Source organism: Podarcis filfolensis (genome assembly GCF_964270895.1).
Source record: "Podarcis filfolensis genome assembly, chromosome: 17".
In the NCBI taxonomy this organism is placed as follows: domain Eukaryota; kingdom Metazoa; phylum Chordata; class Lepidosauria; order Squamata; family Lacertidae; genus Podarcis; species Podarcis filfolensis.
Window position 1 is genome coordinate 40448038 of NC_139621.1, and position 18626 is coordinate 40466663.

General features: G+C 44.4%; 1 protein-coding gene across 5 annotated transcripts in view; it reads left to right on the plus strand.

Annotated features, from left to right (window-relative positions):
• The window catches only part of SIDT1 (SID1 transmembrane family member 1), a 46334-nt gene that overhangs the window by 16635 nt on the left and 11073 nt on the right, over window positions 1-18626 (plus strand). For 3 of the 5 annotated variants that reach the window (XM_083593214.1, XM_083593215.1, XM_083593212.1), the window contains exons 6-19: window positions 571-654; window positions 883-976; window positions 1914-1985; window positions 3839-3932; window positions 4663-4706; window positions 6509-6580; window positions 7612-7757; window positions 9565-9638; window positions 10139-10205; window positions 10842-10915; window positions 11106-11229; window positions 12283-12400; window positions 14253-14389; window positions 15628-15736. In XM_083593214.1, coding sequence (XP_083449340.1) covers window positions 571-654; window positions 883-976; window positions 1914-1985; window positions 3839-3932; window positions 4663-4706; window positions 6509-6580; window positions 7612-7757; window positions 9565-9638; window positions 10139-10205; window positions 10842-10915; window positions 11106-11229; window positions 12283-12400; window positions 14253-14389; window positions 15628-15736 — 1309 coding nt within the window. Of the gene's footprint in view, window positions 1-570; window positions 655-882; window positions 977-1913; window positions 1986-3838; window positions 3933-4662; window positions 4707-6508; window positions 6581-7611; window positions 7758-9564; window positions 9639-10138; window positions 10206-10841; window positions 10916-11105; window positions 11230-12282; window positions 12401-14252; window positions 14390-15627; window positions 15737-17046; window positions 17062-18626 lie in introns of all 5 variants that reach the window. The other 2 variants (XM_083593213.1, XM_083593216.1) reach the window with 1 other exon arrangement.

Below are 18626 nucleotides of genomic sequence, written 5' to 3' on the forward strand. Positions count from 1 at the left end.
GAATGGGGAAAATTCAGAGATTTGGAGGAAACTCTAAATATGGATATATAATTTGGATTGTTATAAATTAATATCTGTAAAACCAAATAAAAAAAATTATTATACAAAAGAACTGGCTAGCCCCTCCCCAAGCTACTGCACTGTTTGTGAGCTGTACCCAGTTTCTTCCAGACTTGTGAAAGTTGGTTGTTCTTGGTCAGCTGGAATGAACACGCAGTGTTTTAAAATATAGAAGTTGGCTTTCGATGAAAAGCAGTCATGTTTAAGGGGAGTAATCAATTCAGGACAGGTCAAGACAGTACAAACAGGAACTGAAAATAAAGGGCAAACAATCCCATGTGCATTGTGGGTTTTTGAGGGGATACTTACTGAGCTTTGTCACAAAGTAAAAGGAGACACTGGTAGAGACTGGAGGCTGCCACATTAAACGGCATCTGCCCTCAATATTGAGAAAAATATATGGTGTATATTGTACAGTGCAAAATTGCAGTTCAGGAAAAGATTTGTGCAAGGTAACTTTAAGAGAGAACCTAAGACAACTCTTTAACAAGCAATGCCTATCTGTTGCAGTGTCCAGTTTATGATTTGGACCATAATGTGGAATTTAATGGCGTTTACCAATCCATGACAAAACAGGCAGCCATCACTGTGCAGGTGAGTTGCTTATTCTATCCATTAAGCCATTTCCCTGTTTTCCCTTTCCCTTAATTATTCTAGCCACAGGCAGCTCTAGGTTCAAAAATGTTGAGCTTAAGACAGGGATGTACAATAGATGGAGAAAGGTTCTGTGACCCTCTTCAAGTTTCTACAGAACTACAGAGATCCTCTCATTTGTTGAAAGACTCAGTCTTAAAGATGAATTTTGCTTCTTGTCTTATGCAGAAAAAGGACTTCCCAAGCATGCAGTTCTTTGTTGTATTTGTCATAAAGCCTGAGGACTATGCCTGTGGGGGATCAATACCTTCCTCCATTCGAGGTAAGAGGACTGGAACCAGTATGGTTGGGGAAAGCAGCCTATTCATAAGGCACCATCTTGGACACACTTAGACTGCAATGGCAATGTCCGTATGAAATTTCATCAATTATCTAAATGTAGTTGGATCCTAGAGAAGCCCAGCAAGCAGCTGTGAAACAAGGAAGGAGCTTCCCAGGTTGGGCATCTCCTTATGAACCCTATAAATAATATCTGACAAGAGTTCTTATCAAGAGATGATATCATCTGCACCGCATACCTTTCAATGTGATCCTGCCTTTGATATGTATCAAAGTTCAAAGGAATATTGCCCAGTTGCCTCTTCAGTGTGTTCTATCATTTTTGTTCCCTAAGCAGTAGTGGATTATGGGAACAATAGCTGCACACAGTTGCACGCATAGATAGACAGACAGACAGACAGATAGATAGATAGATAAATTAAAGGGTGGAAGGTCAAGGGTTTAATGTGCATTTTCAGACCTCCCAAAATGACAAATTTCACAGCAAAACTCAAATCTAACAACAACAACAAAAAAATCAGCATAGCACCAATCAGCAGTAATTCCTTGAATTTTGCATATGAAAAAGTTGAGAGTGCTTTTATTAATTGGGGGAAAACTTGGTTAAAATTTTCCAAAAAGTCTTAAGTGCACATTGAATAAATTCGTTCTTTGAAATCACACGGGTTCTTGTAATTGATTTAGCATCTGTTGATTTCATTCATTCATTCATTTCCTGCTTTTATTGAAAAATTATGAAAGCAGTTTCATTCAAAAATACCAGAGCACTGTACAACAATTCCTGTGCTGCATCTTGGAGAGGTCCCCAGGTGAGTGAGGGGTTATACAGCACCCCAACGTGTTCTGCCCAGAATAGCCTAAACTGCTGTTGCGTGACCAAGGCCACAAGGAATTCCCACCCTGCAACCTTCTTCCTCTAGGAAAGGCTAACTACACCTGGAACCTGCAGCGGATGAAGAGTCTTGAAGTGACAGTTGTGCCCTCCATTAAAGGTATCTTCTTCTTATGATGAGCCTCAGAAAGAGAAGTAAACTATTTGGGAACAATGTCCCTGTAGATAGGAGGAGTCTAGAAAGTGCTAATGCATCCCATGCCTTTTTAAAATGTGGGGTTTGGGGGGGGTACTGGGTTGTTGTTTTTATTTCGATTACATATTTTGTGGTTTTATATTTTGATTTTGTTCTGTGAACCACCCTGAGACCTGCAGGTATAGGGCGGTGTATAAATTCAAAATAATAATAATAATAGGATCTTTTAAAAATTAGTACAAAATGGCTGGTTTTCACAGAACTGTTCCACTTTCAAGGCCAAAGTAGGTACATGTTGAAATGCACCTTTATGTTTTATCTGTCGGTTGTGGGGCTGATAATTGTTGCTGGCCTCATAGCAGGCATAGCATGGCAAGGCAACCCTCTCCTTCCCCTCTGCAGTCCCGAGGAAACTTGCTTCTCTGAAGGAAGCACTGGAACATACTGACACAATCAGCTATTACATCTCCCTCCTGATTATCATCCCGCCCCCCAGTTTATTCAGTGTATTTATTTGTCATGCATACCCCTCTCCCTGAAAAATGTCCAAGACAGATAACAACAAATTCCATACATAGCAAATAAGCAATATGACAATAAAACCATGCAGCAATCAAAAAGAGCAGATGAAAAAAATGACAGCTAGTTAAAAACGTAGTGTATTTTTCTGTGTATAAGACTAGGTCTTTTTTCCTAATAAATTATGTCAAAACTTAGGGGGCATCTTATACACAAATAGTGCCAGGGCCATTTTCTAGTAGGTAAGGTAAAGGGACCCCTGACCATTAGGTCCAGTCGTAGCCGACTCTGGGGTTGCAGCGCTCATCTCGCTTTGTTGGCCAAGGGAGCCAGCGTACAGCTTCCGGGTCATGTGGCCAGCATGACTAAGCCGCTTCTGGCGAACCAGAGCAGCGCACGGAAACGCCGTTTACCTTCCCGCCGGAGTGGTACCTATTTATCTACTTGCACTCCGACGTGCTTTCGAACTGCTAAGTTGGCAGGAGCAGGGACTGAGCAATGGGAGCTCACCCTGTCGCGGGGATTCAAACCGCTGACCTTCTGATCAGCAAGTCCAAGGCTCTGTGGTTTAACCCACAGCGCCACCCGCGTCCCCAAAAGTAGGGTGTGTCTTATAGACAGAAAATATGGTAATTTAGGTAAAAACACACAGACATTAAATTGCAGAGCAGCAGAGAAAAGCCAGTTTATGTTGTGGGGCAGACTGCAGAGCGTGGGTCACACTTGGCTCTGACTCCAGTTGCAGGACAGAAGTATATGCTTGTGTATTGGAGGAGGAAGAATTGGATATTCTCTGTTGTCCAGTTTTTGGTCTGCTGCAGACCTGGCCCACTGATGAGGCGGGGTGAGGCGCTCGCCTCAAACTGTGGAAGCCCCAAAGGCAGCGCCCAACTCACCTCTGCTGCCCGCCTTGCCTCCGCCTCCCACCCTGCCACATCTGCCAGGGGAGAAGCTGCGCCAGCTGCAGCACCGGTTTCTTTCGAGATCTCATGAGATCTCAATGAAATCTTGGGGGACTTCAGTGAGATCTCGCAAGATCTCACCAGAAGCCGCCGCCACCGCACAGGTCGGAGTGGTGGGGAGGCAGGAAGGGGGCAAGGCAACAGCTAGTGGCAACATTTTCCTGGTTCACCTCAAAATGGGACGTGGCACCACTGGTCTGCTGCAGCAAGGCTTTGGAGAGAGTGAAAAGACTTGTGCTACCGTTTTAGGAGCAAGGGCAGCCTAACGGCAGAGGGACGGACTTATGGGTTCATCCTCGTCATATGCTGATGGCAGATCCTTTTTCCTTCCCCCAGGTTCTGTTTATGTGAGCGCCATCCTTTTCAGCTTTCTGAGTTTCTTCTCATTCTATCTGGGCGCACTGGTGGTTGCATTTGTGCACTACGTCAGGTGGGTGAAGCATTCAGCAGTGGCTGCGTGGAGGGCAAGCCAGTTGCCTCATTTTCCATTTACTGACATGCCTGACCCTGCAGGAAGTCAGGAGAAGAGTTGGCCAAAGAAGTTGCCATCCCTTTAAAGACTGGTATAAATTAGCTTGGCACTCTTTGTACTCTCTTTCCTTTTTGCCACTTCCTCTTTGACTGTAACGTCATCTTCTTTGCATGTGACCTTCCACCTATGGAGCTTCTTGATTCCTCCCATAATTCCTCCCTGCACAAAAGAGAAAGCCCCCCCCCCCCCAATTCTCTGCCCGCTTTTGCCCATGGTTCATTCCTCTTCTTGGAAAAAGGATTTGTTTTGCACCCAAATGTGTTCTTTTGGCTCACATCCTTTTCATTTTACCATGGTTTCTAGATGAAATGATTGCCCCTGGTTGGTAGTGTGGGAAGAAAATTCTGTGCCTGAAGGAAGATGGGCCAGGCCTTTACAAATACATATTCCAGCGTCCTGCTTCTGCTTCTCCAGTGCCTCCTACAGGAGAGCATTTTCTTTTGGTTAACCCATGTGATGTTAAAAAAACCAGGAAATAATCCACCAGGACTTTGGTTCGCATGGTATCTAGAATCAAATTTCTCTGCTTTGTAAAGCATATGTGGACGATGGCACCGTACGTCTCACAGATGAGGGAAATAGCTGCGTAGCCTGATGGATAATTAGCCATGTTTGTGCTTGATTGCAGGAGCCATAGGAAGCCTTCAATTGCCGGACACAGTCCTGATGATGGTAACCTTCTAGTATACTGTTCTTATATCACAGACCTGGAAGGCACTTCGTGGGTTACTGGATCCAACCTCCTGCCCACTGCAGGAGTCCTGTCTAACACACACACACACACACACACACACACACACACACACACACACATATAGTGAGGAAATAAAAAATAATAGCCATGAACAACACTGCAGGGGTGTTGTAAACCATTCAGAGACTGACCTGTGAACTGAAGGCCCATCACACTCTCACCCTTCCAACATACAATTTAAACTGCATTTGCATGAGCAAAGTTCTTTGTAACAATGGTTTACCCTAATAAGAACTAATAAAGAGCAGGGACATTTTAGTGTTACCTGTTGGTTTTTTGTCTTGTTTTTAGGAGTGCTGCTAATCTCTACCTTGGATTTCTTGATGGATTTATTTGTCCCTGGGGACATTTAAAAATAGTTTTTGTCTGTGTGTGTGAACCAAGAAGTTACCTATCCAGACAATGAAGTATTTCTCACTATAATTTTTGGAACTGTGTATGTCTTCCTCCACCCTCTTTTTCCAGTATTCACCATTCCTTTTTGGCTACATAAGTGTCAGCGTTGTCAGTCTCAACTGAAGATGGGAAGTAAAGGGAATCCCAATACGTACTGACCTACAACAGAAATCAAAACAATGTATTCATAGCGTTTCAGCATTTGAAATAACTCTCCCCATCCCTGCCCAACGGCCATGCTTGCTGCAGTAAATGATAGTTGGAGTCCATTAGCATCTGGAAGGCCAATAAGTCCTCTATTCCTTCTATAATGGTTCACTGCTCACTTTGCGAATGGCATGCATTACTAAATGCTATAGGCCACCTGTTCCCCTTTCCTGAATATTATGTGCAATCCAGCTGGGCTTTGTTGACCTTTTTCCTTTTGTAACCTCACCCTCTGATTGTTCCATTCTTTGGGTTCCTCCCATCGCTTACACTGAGGAAGATGGGCTGCAGAAACCAGTTTTGCTTCATCACACCTTGTTAAGCAAACACTGGTTGTACATTCTGCCAGTTTGCCGGAGGAGACTTGTTTGAAACGAGCCTTCTGCAAATGTCTCCTGTTTGATGTCTCAACTGCTCTCGTAAAGCATTCTTACTCAGAACTGATAATTTATGCAGTGACATGCCAGGTATATCCACATGTACAACACTGAGGTGCGAGTGGGCAGTGTTTTTTCCTGGGGGGGACGCAGACCCCTAAACATTTTGTGACTCTAAGTTTGGCCTCATTGAAGGGCAGTATTTCAACATGAGTAGGATAATGACAGTACCCCTAAACATTTTTTTAGGGGGGGAAAGCACTGCAAGTGGGGCAGTGCCGGCCCACCCATGAGGCAAGGGGAGGCGGCTATCACAAGCGGTGGGAGAATCCACAGGGGGAGCAAATCCCAATGTTGATATTTCTTCCCTACTTGTTCTTGATCTTCCCTCACCCCTTCTTCCCTAGCGGGGGGAGGGTACCGCCTCAGGTGCCAAAATGCGTTGGGCAAGCCCTGTCTTGGGGTGGGCTGGGGATGAAAGTTGGGGGATGTGTTAGCATTCTCTGGTTCCCCTGGTGGCTCCCTGTGGCTTCAGACAGAAGCAAATGTGCTAACAAGCGCACTATTCTTCACCTCTTCCATGAGCAACCTCCGTTCCTCAAGCTCCTTCCCGTCAGTGCCAGAGGCCCATAGAATAGGAAGCCCCTGCTCTCCATTCCAAGGAGGAGTCTCCCTGCCAAGTCTGTGGGGACTTTTGACCAGTCTGATGAAGGCTATTCACATGTTTGTTCCCATTGCAGGGTCTGGGACTGTGGCCTCCTCTCATCCGATCACTGCCAGCACTCCGGAGGGAAGCAGCTATGGCGCTATTGGTAAAGTAACTCTGGAATTGCAAAGGCACAGCTAGATATATCTCTGTGGCTTATAAAGCAGGTAGTAAAGTTACATTAGAACAGTTAGTTAAAGTATGTGATAGCAAGATGTGGAACCATGAGAGTACTTTTGGGGCTACCTTTGAAAGTGACTCAGAAACTACAATTAATCCAGAATGCGGCAGCTAGACTGGTGACTGGGAATGGCCACCAAGACCACAGAACACTGCTCCTGAAAGACCTCATTGGCTCCCAGTACATTTCTGAGCACAATTCAAAGTGTTGGTGCTGAGCCCTAAACGGCCTCAGTCCAGTATATCTGAAGGAGCGTCTCCACCCCCATCGTTCAGCCCAGACACTGAGGTCCAGCTCTGGGGGCCTTCTGGCGTTTCCCTCACTGCGAGAAGTGAAGTTACAGGGAACCAGGCAGAGGGCCTTCTCGGTAGTGGCACCCACCCTGTGGAACGCCCTCCCATCAGGTGTCAAAGAGAAAAACAACTACCGGACATTTAGAAGACATCTGAAGGCAACCCTCTATAGGGGAAGCTTTTAATGACTGATGTTTTATCATGTTTTAATATTCTGTTGGGAGCCACCCAGAGTGGCTGGGGAAACCCAGCTAGATGGATGGGGTATAAATAATAACAAATTATTATTATTATGATTATTATTACTTGTTGAAATAGGATGTGAGGTGAGATGCAGACACCCAAGAAAACAGCTGGTACAGATAAGCAACGAAAGAGCAGAACACCTCATTCTGCAAATTATTATTATGAGTTAAATGCTTGCAATACAGTGCATCTATGTCGTGAAATATAAGAAAAGCAACATCAGTGATACAAGTTTGGACAACTTCCTCTGTAGCTTGATGTTTTTCCTCATCATGAGGAGGTCTTGCTCGTCCACTTAGTCTTGTTCCAATAATACATGCCATTATTATTATTATTATTTGGCAGTGCATTAAGCCAAGAGGTTGATACTCCCGAGAGAGGCATCTCGTACTTTAAATATTCCTGTTTTCTTCCCAGATGAGTCAAGCTCCAGCGGGGGCCAGCAGCTGTCTCTGGAGCGCAGGCCTCGTCGTGGCTCTGACACAGACAGCTCAGTGGAAGAGGAAAGCGACTTTGACACCATGCCTGAAATTGAAAGCGACAAGAACGTCATTCGCACAAAGGTATTTCATGCAGGATCATTTATGTAAGGAACTTTTCCTTCCAGGTGTCACACACAAAAACACGCGCATCCCATCTGGCATTATAATTTATCTGGGAAGCAATAAAAACCGATAAGTTACCATTCATGAAATAAAAACAAGGAAGGCGAGGAAGGAAAGACAGGGACTCTAGCAAAAAATCAAGGGTTATTTGAGATGGTATTTGCTGCTGGTAAGCAGGGTGCCACATAAACCCTTCTGGGACAGGCAGTTCCATGGCTCCGATACCATAGTCAAGAAGGTTCATCTCCATCTCATAGCCACCCGCCACACTTCAAATGACAGGGGCTCCTGCAGTCCATGTTGCTGCATTTTACTGCAAAGCATTTAAAGAACCCAGCTGTTGTAAAAACAACAACCCACCAAATGAAAGATATGAACCCTGTGTGGTTTTGACCACAGGTAGCCAATTCTGGCCACAGCTCTAGATGGAGGGCACCATTTATCTCTTTGACTGCGGGGTGAGAGGCAAGTGGCAAGCGGACCCCAGGCACACACTCACTTTGTGCAGGGCAGGCAACTGATGTCAGAAGCTGTGCAATATTCTCTTTCATGCTACTCTTGATCTGGTGAGTGCTGGTGCCATAACCAAAGTGAGAGCAGCAGTGCAGAAGACTCTGATGTGCACATGGCTGGGTCCTTATTTATGAAGGGACTTGTTGCTCTCAGCAGTTGTTGGACTCCTATTGTCCCTTTATCGTTGGACATGCGGGTGGAAGTTGGGAGTCAACAACATCTGGAGAGCCAAGGGTTCCCCATTTCTGCCTTCACAACAGTGTGGTATAGTGGTTAAGAGCGGTAGACTTGTAATCTGGGGAACCGGGTTCGCATCTCCGCTCCTCCACCTGCAGCTGCTGGGTGACCTTGGGCTAGTCACACTTCTTTGAAGTCTCTCAGCCCCACTCACCTCACAGAGTGTTTGTTGTGGGGGAGGAAGGGAAAGGAGATTGTGAGCTGCTTTGAGACTCCTTCGGGTAGTGATAAAGCGGGATATCAAATCCAAACCCTTCTCGTCTTCTTTCTTGCTCCCTGTGTGTCTGTGTTCCTGTTCTTTTTCATGGTCTCAGTGCATGAATGCACATGCCTTTCTGAGTTTGTGCAGGACATGCACTGGTGAATTATGTGTGTGCTGCCCTTAAGGGAGGAGGTTTTTCTTCATGTGCTTATCCTGAGGGCAGGGATGAGGAGGGTTCCAGTGCATTCTGCATTTTGGAGCGAACTCTCGCAGTTCACATGCATCCCTGGCCTATGCGCAGATCAGAACATTGATCTGCTGATTAACCCATCTAATCCATTGATCAAACCACACACAGATCCGTGCAGTACTTTTGCCTTTTTAACATGTTTAACATTTTAAGGTGCTCAGAACAGCTCCATGGCCACATGGTAAAACATCTCTTTGGAAAATGCTCCCAGGAAGTGACTGTACATCATGTTGTGGAATCCTTTCCAAAACAAAAGATGGCTGCCCCCACAATGTCACTATTTTTTTTCTTTTGTAAGAAATAGGCAATTTTTAAAGTGTTTCCCCTTAGAAACCCACCTACACAAAGACATGACCTGGAACCGGTTTTGCAAAGACAAGCAAACAAAAACTAAAACAGCTCAAAGTAGCACTATGGTGATTCATCTATTCTTACCTGAGTTCCTTCTTAAAAGTTCTTGGCGCAGCTGTCCTGTCCTAGGCCTTTTGCTAGAAGGCATGCCTTTAAATAAACTGTCACAGAATATATATTTTTTTAAAAAGTTGTTCTCTCTCTCTTTTTAGAGACTGCTATATCTGTCAGATTTATCCAGGAAGGATCGGAGAATTGTCAGCAAAAAATATAACATTTATTTCTGGTACGTAGCTGATAGCCAAAGCTCAGCCTTCTATATCTTAATTTTAGGGCCATCCAGATGACCCAAGGTTTTCTTGGTATAATAAGAGCTGCCTGCCTAAATCCAGCATTAGTGACATCCTCCGTCAAGAAGATATTTTGGGCATGTGTAGAGAAGCTGAAGAGGGTGGTGGAATGGTGGTCAGCTAGGAGTGGAAGGGAAAGTTCTACACCCTGTAAAACCTGGCTGTTGCTCAACACAGAAATTGCTGTATGAGAAATTTCAAGACACTGAGATCCAGCTTCAAGTTTTAAATGAGCAGTCAAGAAGTAGGAAGTCTTGAAATTGGAGGATTGGTATGGCGGTGTGGAAATAATGGGATTTACAGTACAGGCAAATTGTAGGGTCCATTTGCCTTTCTTAGCTGATAAAATACATGCCGTTGGTTAAAACTCGGTGGAAATGTGTGTGCATCTTCTTATGCCCATTTATTCTCTTCCTACGGTCTCTTGATCCTGAAGGAACATCATCACAATAGCAGTCTTCTATGCCCTGCCTGTGATCCAGCTGGTGATCACGTACCAGACGGTGAGTTTTCTGCCTTCACTCCACATCTTAGGACCAAAAACTCATCTTGGTGCTAACATCTTGATGACTTGATAAATTTACTAAGGCAAAAGATTTTGGGGGCTAAAATCCTCTTCATCAGACTTATAATTTTTGGTAATCCATGAAAGGTTATGGGATAATACATTTCCTAGTCTCTGAAGTGCTCCTTGACTATTGTTTAATTTCTGCTGTAAGTCATGGCTAATTGGCTACCCCTTTGATAGAGAGGATACCAGAGAACCAATGACAGAGAGGATGACATTTAAATTAGGTCTCCAGATCCCCTGTCACCTCTTGTTTTTTAAAGGTATAGGGACCCTTGTTTAGACAACTCCACCTTTTCTCCAAATCTCAGGTCGGCTGAGGTTGGTCCTTAGTCCTCACAGCCAATCCCCTTACAGGCGCACCATCATTCTCAAACCATTAAGATGTTGAGGTCAGGAAGGCTGCAGTGTCCACAGTGAAATGTAGCCGGGTTGTGCAGGAGGTTTGAAGGCCACGTCTTCAGCCCTGCTTTTCATTCTTAGGCTGTTTTGCCTCCCTTTCCATTTGCTCATCATCCTCGGGATGGTGCGTTCAGAATGCAAGTGACGCCTTCTCTCCTGCTCTTCCTAGGTGGTGAATGTGACTGGAAACCAGGACATCTGCTATTACAATTTCCTGTGCGCTCATCCCCTGGGCGTCCTGAGGTGGGTGTGCGCGACTCACAGGCCACTGCTGGGGTTTGCGTTTCCTCTCTCCTTCCTTTACAATCAGGAAGTAGGTGGTGATCTATTCCTGTTTGTAAATGGACTATTCTGTACAGGAGAAGTTCCTACACTTTTGAACTTCTGGTTTGGCTGGTGAAAATAACATTTAATAAGATTTCCTTCTTTGCAGTGCTTTTAACAACATCGTCAGCAATGTGGGCCACTTGCTGCTGGGCTTCCTCTTCCTCCTGATTGTGCTGCGCAGAGACATCCTCCACAGGCGCTCCCTGGAAGCCACAGACGCCCACACAATGGTACACATCATCATCATCATCATCATCATATATTATTATTTATACCCCGCCCATCTGGCTGGGTTTCCCCAGCCACTCTGGGCGGCTTCCAACAAAACACTAAAATTCAATAACCTATTAAACGTTAAAAGCTTCCCTAAACAGGGCTGCCTTCAGATGTCGTCTAAAAGTCTGGTAGTTATTTTTCTCTTTGACATCTGGTGGGAGGGCGTTCTGCAGGGCGGGTGCCACTACCGAGAAGGCCCTCTGCCTGGTTCCCTGTAGCTTTGCTTCTCGCAGCGAGGGAACCGCCAGAAAGTCCTCGGCGCTGGACCTCAGTGTCCGGGCTGAACGATGGGGGTGGAGACGCTCCTTCAGGTATATTGGGGCAAGGCCGTTTAGGGCTTTCAAGGTCAGCACCAGCACTTTGAATTGTGCTCGGAAACGTACTGGGAGTCAATGTAGGTCTTTCAAGACCGGTGTTATGGGGTCTCTGCGGCCACTCCCAGTCACCAGTCTAACTGCTGCATTCTGGAATAATTGTAGTTTCCAGGTCACCTTCAAAGGTAGCCCCACATAGAGCAAATTGCAGTAGTCCAAGCGAGAGATAACTAGAGCATGCACCACTCTGGCGAGCAGGAAGGGTCTCATCCTGCGTAGCAGATGTAGCTGGTAAACAGCTGCCCTGGACACAGAATTGACCTGCACCTCCATGGACACAGAATTGTACACATTTATCTTTGTCAATATATCGATCCCAACCTGCAGTGCCTAAACATTCATTAATCTGGCTGAACATTTTAAGCAGCAGCACAAATAAGGATGTATATGGCAGACTACATTTCTTCTCGTAAAGGTGTCTGGTGTAAAAGAGCAAGATATTTTTCAAACAGAGTTGCTACCACAGTTGTCACATCCTGCCAAAACTGTTAGTTAGACAGATGGATTTTTGTCTGCAGTATTGAATGAAAGACACTTTCCAAGCTTATATGCACCAATGTATATACCAATTATATACCAATGCACCAACTTATAAACCAATGTATGATACTGTTCTTGGTCCCTCTATTTCAGGAATATGGGATTCCCAAGCACTTTGGCCTCTTCTATGCCATGGGCATAGCTTTGATGATGGAAGGTGTCCTCAGCGCTTGCTATCACGTCTGCCCCAACTACTCTAATTTCCAGTTTGGTAAGTGGGTGGCTTCTTCTGGCCAAGGAGCTAAGAGGTTTGTTTTTTTCTATGGATGTTTTGAACAGAGTCCCCAAGAACTGGTTTCGGATAGCTGAATCAGTGGCGGATCTTAGGGTCTCAGATTTCAGCGGCATCCCGTGCGACACCAAAATTTGGCGCTCCATAACATATCATAGTTGCAGTAGCCCCAGCCTTGCCCCCAAGGCAACCAAACTGGTTGCACTCCCCTGAATCTGCCTCTGGCTGGATGTTTTGTGTTTCAGTGTGCTCGAGGTCCTCTTTCAGTTAGGGAGAACATAGATCTGAACACTATAGTAGCTTGGGAGAGATGTTGCTTTGAGAACTTAAGAAGTGGGGCAGGGGAATCGGTGGCCACATTCTTTAGATAATGTGTTGTTTGGGGCACTGGAACAAAGACTCTCCTTCAGTCACAATTTTCCGAATTTTTGCCATACCCATGGGAGCCCAGAACTCTTACCTTGAAGAAAAATAGGAACCCCACTGTGGTGGTCTTGTTGTTGTTTAGTCGTTTAGTCGTGTCTGACTCTTTGTGACCCCCTGGACCAGAGCACGCCAGGCACTCCTGTCTTCCACTGTCTCCCGCAGTTTGGTCAAACTCAGGCTGGTAGCTTTGAGAACACTATCCAACCATCTCGTCCTCTGCTGTCCCCTTCTCCTTGTGCCCTCCATCTTTCCCAACATCAGGGTCTTTTCCAGGGAGTCTTCTCTTCTCATGAGGTGGCCAAAGTCTTGGAGCCTCAGCTTCAGGATCTGTCCTTCCAGTGAGCACTCAGGGCTGATTTCCTTGAGAATGGATACGTTTGATCTTCTTGCAGTCCATGGGACTCTCCAGAGTCTCCTCCAGCACCATAATTCAAAAGCATCAATTCTTCGGTGGTGGTCTTAGTTAACAAAAACAAGAACCTTACGAGCCACAATGGGGTGGTGATAGCGCCCTCTGGTGCAAAGAGAGGATTTCTCCCTTAGAAAAAGATTTGCTAGTAATACCACTGTTGCCAATTTTTTAGATACCATCGATATATCATTTTCATATACTTTTCTCTTAGACCATAACATGCTGTAAATTTTATCTCCATATTCCACAATCGTTTCCATGCTTCCTTGTCTATATTATGACCAATATCTATTGCCCAGTGTATCATTGAGGATTTTACTTGCTCATCCTTTGTCTCCCATTTCAATAATACTTTATACATTCTAGACAGCACTTTTACATTACATTCCAACAGGTCTCTCTCCAGTTGTGATACTTGTTCCCCAAACCCTTGTATCCTATGTTTCTTAAATACTTCATTAAATGATGATATTGCATCCATGTTGTTAATTTTCCTGATAATTCCTTAAATTCTTTTAATATGCACTCTCCTCCCTCTTGTTTTAATAAATTTCTTTAAGTTGTCCATCCTTCTATCATATTCTTTTTTTTTACCCCTATAGCTTCCAACGGTGAGAGCCAAAGTGGTGTTTTTACCTCTAACAAATTCTTATATTTATCCCATACTCTATACAGATTCTTCCTAATTATATGATTTGTAAATCCCTTTAAGAACTTTCACCTTTTCATACCATAAATAAGCGTGCCAACCAAAAATATTGTCATGACCTTCTAAATCTAGAATATGTGAATTCTCTAATGTCATCCATTCCTTCAACCAACAAAAACAGGACGCCTCATAGTATAGTCTCATATCCGGCAGGGGGAAATCTCATATTTCTTTTGCATCTATCAATATTTTGTACTCGTTTTTTCCCCCTTGCCAAATATATAGAGAAATATATTTTTGCCATGTATTGAAACGATCTGTTGCCTTTTCTCCTCCTTTGACAGACACCTCCTTCATGTACATGATCGCAGGGCTGTGCATGCTGAAGCTCTACCAGACCCGCCACCCAGACATCAACGCCAGTGCCTACTCTGCCTATGCATCCTTCGCAGTGGTCATTTGCCTTGCTGTGCTCGGAGTGGTACGCATGTATTCGACACCCTCTGCCCTTCAGAGAGAGGGACCGAATCAGCAAAACTTGGGGGAGAGCTCTGAGAATGGGGTCAAAGGCAAATAGGCTGTAGCATCTGCAACAAAATTGCCTGCGCAGCCTTACTCTCAACCTCTGCAGGATTCTCGTGCTTTTAGGCTCGGGTTCTGCAGCAGCCAAGTATTAGAAAAACAACTGCTACAGCTCCTTCCATACTATCCTAACTGTTAAGAGTTTCCAAGCGCCCAACTTATTTAAAGGACTGTGTTGTTGGACATGTAACACTGTTGGTCTAATGGAAGTATGTGAAATGTAACCGATATGCTTTTGTGCCTAATTGAACCATTACGTGTAGTACTGCATATAAGGAAACCATTACGATTGTAACTAATGCCTTATCTCGGTGGGGAGGGGTGTTATGTACTGAAGTTCTCACCCTGGGCCAGCAGGGGGATACTGTAGATAGTTTTTTTTTACTCAGGTCCACATATGCAAATAAGGGATCGAAAGTGACGTTCAGTGATTTCGCTTGGTGTTTCAGCTCAGTGATTCAGCTCAGAGAGTGGCTGCATCTGGCTGTGCTCTGATGTCTATCGATCCCACCTTCGTCGCCAGTGTTAAGTTGTGGGTGAACATATCAGACGACACAGCGATTCTTCAAACAGCTCTTGCTTATTCACAGGCCAGAACAGAACTGAACTGAAGGGTTCAGCCAGCCTGCTTATATAGAGCTCCAGTACAACGTAACTGTAACCACTTTCTGTAACTATCCAATCACTGAATGTCACTTTCGATCCCTTATTTGCATATGTGGACCTGAGTAAAAACTATCTACAGTATCCCCCTGCTGGCCCAGGGTGAGAACTTCAGTACATAACACTAACACTCACGGCCCTTTATACAAAAGAAGTGCTCTGATTAAAGCCCATTATTTTGCTCTAACTGCTTTGGGAGCAGCGCTACCCTTGGTGCATGTCTCTCCCCAGTACTTCGGCTGCTGGTCGCAGATGCCGAAAAAGTTGCAAGGTGTCCCAGGACATGGGATGGCTGTTTCTGTACTCTGGGTTATTTGAATATCTACATATTCAAACCATTCTAACAACCAGACATAGATAGGTTTGGAAAATGCCACCTGTCCGTAGAGCATCTATAACCTCTCATTGCAGAGAAGGAGACCTTTTTCATAACTGGACATAACGCACAATAATTCTTTTTTTGTTTGCTATCAGGTTTTTGGAAAAAATGCTTTGTGGTTTTGGATCCTCTTCTCAGTCATCCATGTTGTGGCCTCACTTGGACTCAGCACCCAGATCTACTACATGGGCCGTTTCAAGATAGGTAAGTTTGATGGCAGGTGATTGACACTTCAGGCCTCCTAAATATATTCACCTGGAGGTAAATCCATGGAACTGCTCAGCCTTTTACCTTTAGGACTGTAGCCCCAGAGATAGAATAGGAGTGGTGTTTATTCCCTTCATACTGTTTGTTTCTGGTCTATTAAATAAAAACAGAGGCCACATGTTGACATGGCCTTATGATTTCTGTTTATTGCCTAACCTGGAGATTTGGTACTAGGGAGTTTCACCTTGACTCCGTATGAAATCTTGCTTTAAAAAAAAATTATACTTTTCAAGTTTATACATTTCACTAATTTTACAATCATTTTGACATTTCAAAACTTGACTTCCTTCCCCCTCTTTCTGCGGTTCCTTAAATTTATTTTTAATATCTTCTGCATATCCAAATTAACTTAATTTTCTAATTCACTCATCTTATTTAAATATATACTCTCATGAAACTGCAGGTTATTACAAGAATCCTGCCGATGTTCTTATCTGTTTACAATTTATCTATAAATAGTCTATAAACCATTTCCATTCTTTTATAAAAAGTTTGTTATCTCGATTTCTTATTCTTCCAGTAAGTTTCATCATTTCTGCATATTCCATAAGTTTTTGTATCCATTCTTCCTTTGTTGGGACTTCTGCTTCTTTCCATTTTGGGGCAAATAACATTCTTGCTGCTGTCGTAGCACACATGAATAAGTTTCTATACATTTTAGGTAGTTTTATCCCTATAATTTCCCAAAGAAAAGCTTCTGGTTTTGTTTTTTTACAAAGGTTATTTTAAACATCCTTTTCATTTCATTATATATCATTTCCCAGTAAGCTTTAACCTTACTACAAGATCTTACTACAAAACCTTCTTTCTCTTTACATTTCCAACACTTATTTGATTTGGATTTATACATTTTTGCCAATTTACTCAGTGTTAGATACCACCGATATATCATTTTCATATACTTTTCTGCTGTAAATTTTATATCCATATTCCACAATTGTTCCCATGCTTCCATGTCTATATTATGACCAATATCGATTGCTTTGCCTCTGCCTAATGCACTTAACTGCATGCTGGTGCTGGGCTGCGTGCGAGGAATTGTTCACCTTCCTGCCAGTGGCCCTTTACTCAGGGAGGAGGCTGGTTGGGGGGATGTGTGTCTGTGTAAGTGCTTCTGCTTTAGTGGGCATTTGGGGGGCTGGGGGGCTTTCCAACGGCAGCACATACATTTATCCTTCTTTGCTGTGCCGTTACGCTCCTCTCACTAGCATCTTTTCCCCTTTCTCTTCTGCTTCGCTTGGCTGCAGATGTCTCTGATCCAGGTAACTAGCACTTGATGCGAATCCTCTTTCCCTTTGGGCTGAGCATGCAGAAGCCTTGGCAGTCAGAATAGGAGGGATGTTCATTCTTCTAACGCTTGAGGGGAAGGTCAATAGCTTGGGCTAGGGCTGGGCGATACCTGATTTTCAACATCGCGATATATCACCAGCTAAACATCACAATATATCACAATGTCTGAAATAAGGATGGAACTACGTGCAATGGTACCTTGGTTCTCAAACTTAATCTGTTCCAGACTTTTGGTTTTGGAATGCTTTGGTTTTGGAACAGACTTCCGGAACGGATTAAGCGGCAGGGCAGTGTGGCACTTCCCATTTCAGCTCAAATGGCAAAACAGGATGCGCCCCTCCACCCCCTGGCCATCAATAAATGATTCTGGATCAAGCAGGGTCCAAACTGCAGACCTGATTTATGTGAGGGAATGCAACTCCATTCAGAACAGGTTGGAAACAATTTCTTGTACCACATTAGGCCAACTAGTAGTCAGCTCACAACACTATTACATTATCAGTAGAGTGGTACCTCTGGTTACGTACTTAATTCATTCCGGAGGTCCGTTCTTAACCTGAAACTGTTCTTAACCTGGTACCACTTTAGCTAATGGGGCCTCCCGCTGCCGCCGCGCTGCCAGAGCACGATTTCTGTTCTCATCCTGAAGCAAAGTTCTTAACCCGAGGTAATATTTCTGGGTTAGCGGAGTCTGTAACCTGAAGCGTATGTAACCTGAGGTACCACTGTACAGTGGTACCTTGATCCTTGAACGGCTTGGCTCCCGAACAAATCAGCTCCTGAACGCCACAAACCCAGAAGTGAGTGTTCCGGTTTGTGAACGTTTTTCAGAAGCCGAACATCCGCCGCGGCTTCTTCAGCTTCCAATTGAGTGTAGGAAGCTGCTGCAGCCAATCGGAAGCTGTGCCTTGGTTTCTGAACTGTTTTGGGAGTTGAACGGACTCCTGGAATGGATTAAGCTCGAGAACCAAGGTACCACTGTACATTATTATTCTAAGAACCTTTGCAAGCCTTACGGTACAGTCGTTCTTGAGCTACAGTTTCCATCCTGCCAGATCACTCACTGGCCCTGCTGACTGGGGCTGATGGGAGTTGTAGTCCAACAACATTTGGATCTCACCTTGTTAGCTACCCCTGCCTTACAGCGCTGGGATGTTTTATTTGTTTTTGTGGAATTTATAACCTGCCCTTCACTATCTGGTCTGAGGGCAGGAATGCAGCACCCTTAACACAATCAATAGCAATAAAACCAGAAATGCATAGAAGTCGAAAACTCGGTATAATAAGCGATGCCAGCGAGACACTGTACTCCTCTATTAAACAACAGCACTACCGGCCCAGAGTTTTGGCAAGAACGCGTCTATTTGGGGCATGATCTTGCTGAATGTGCAAGATCTCACAATTCTGGGTGAGAGCTCAACCAAAATTGGCATGGAAATTGGCCGGAACTTGGCCAGAAATCATCAGCGCCTGGCAGGGTACATCGTCATGGTAGAGTGGGTGGTGTCCTTAGATATAACGTAGCTCCTTCATAGGA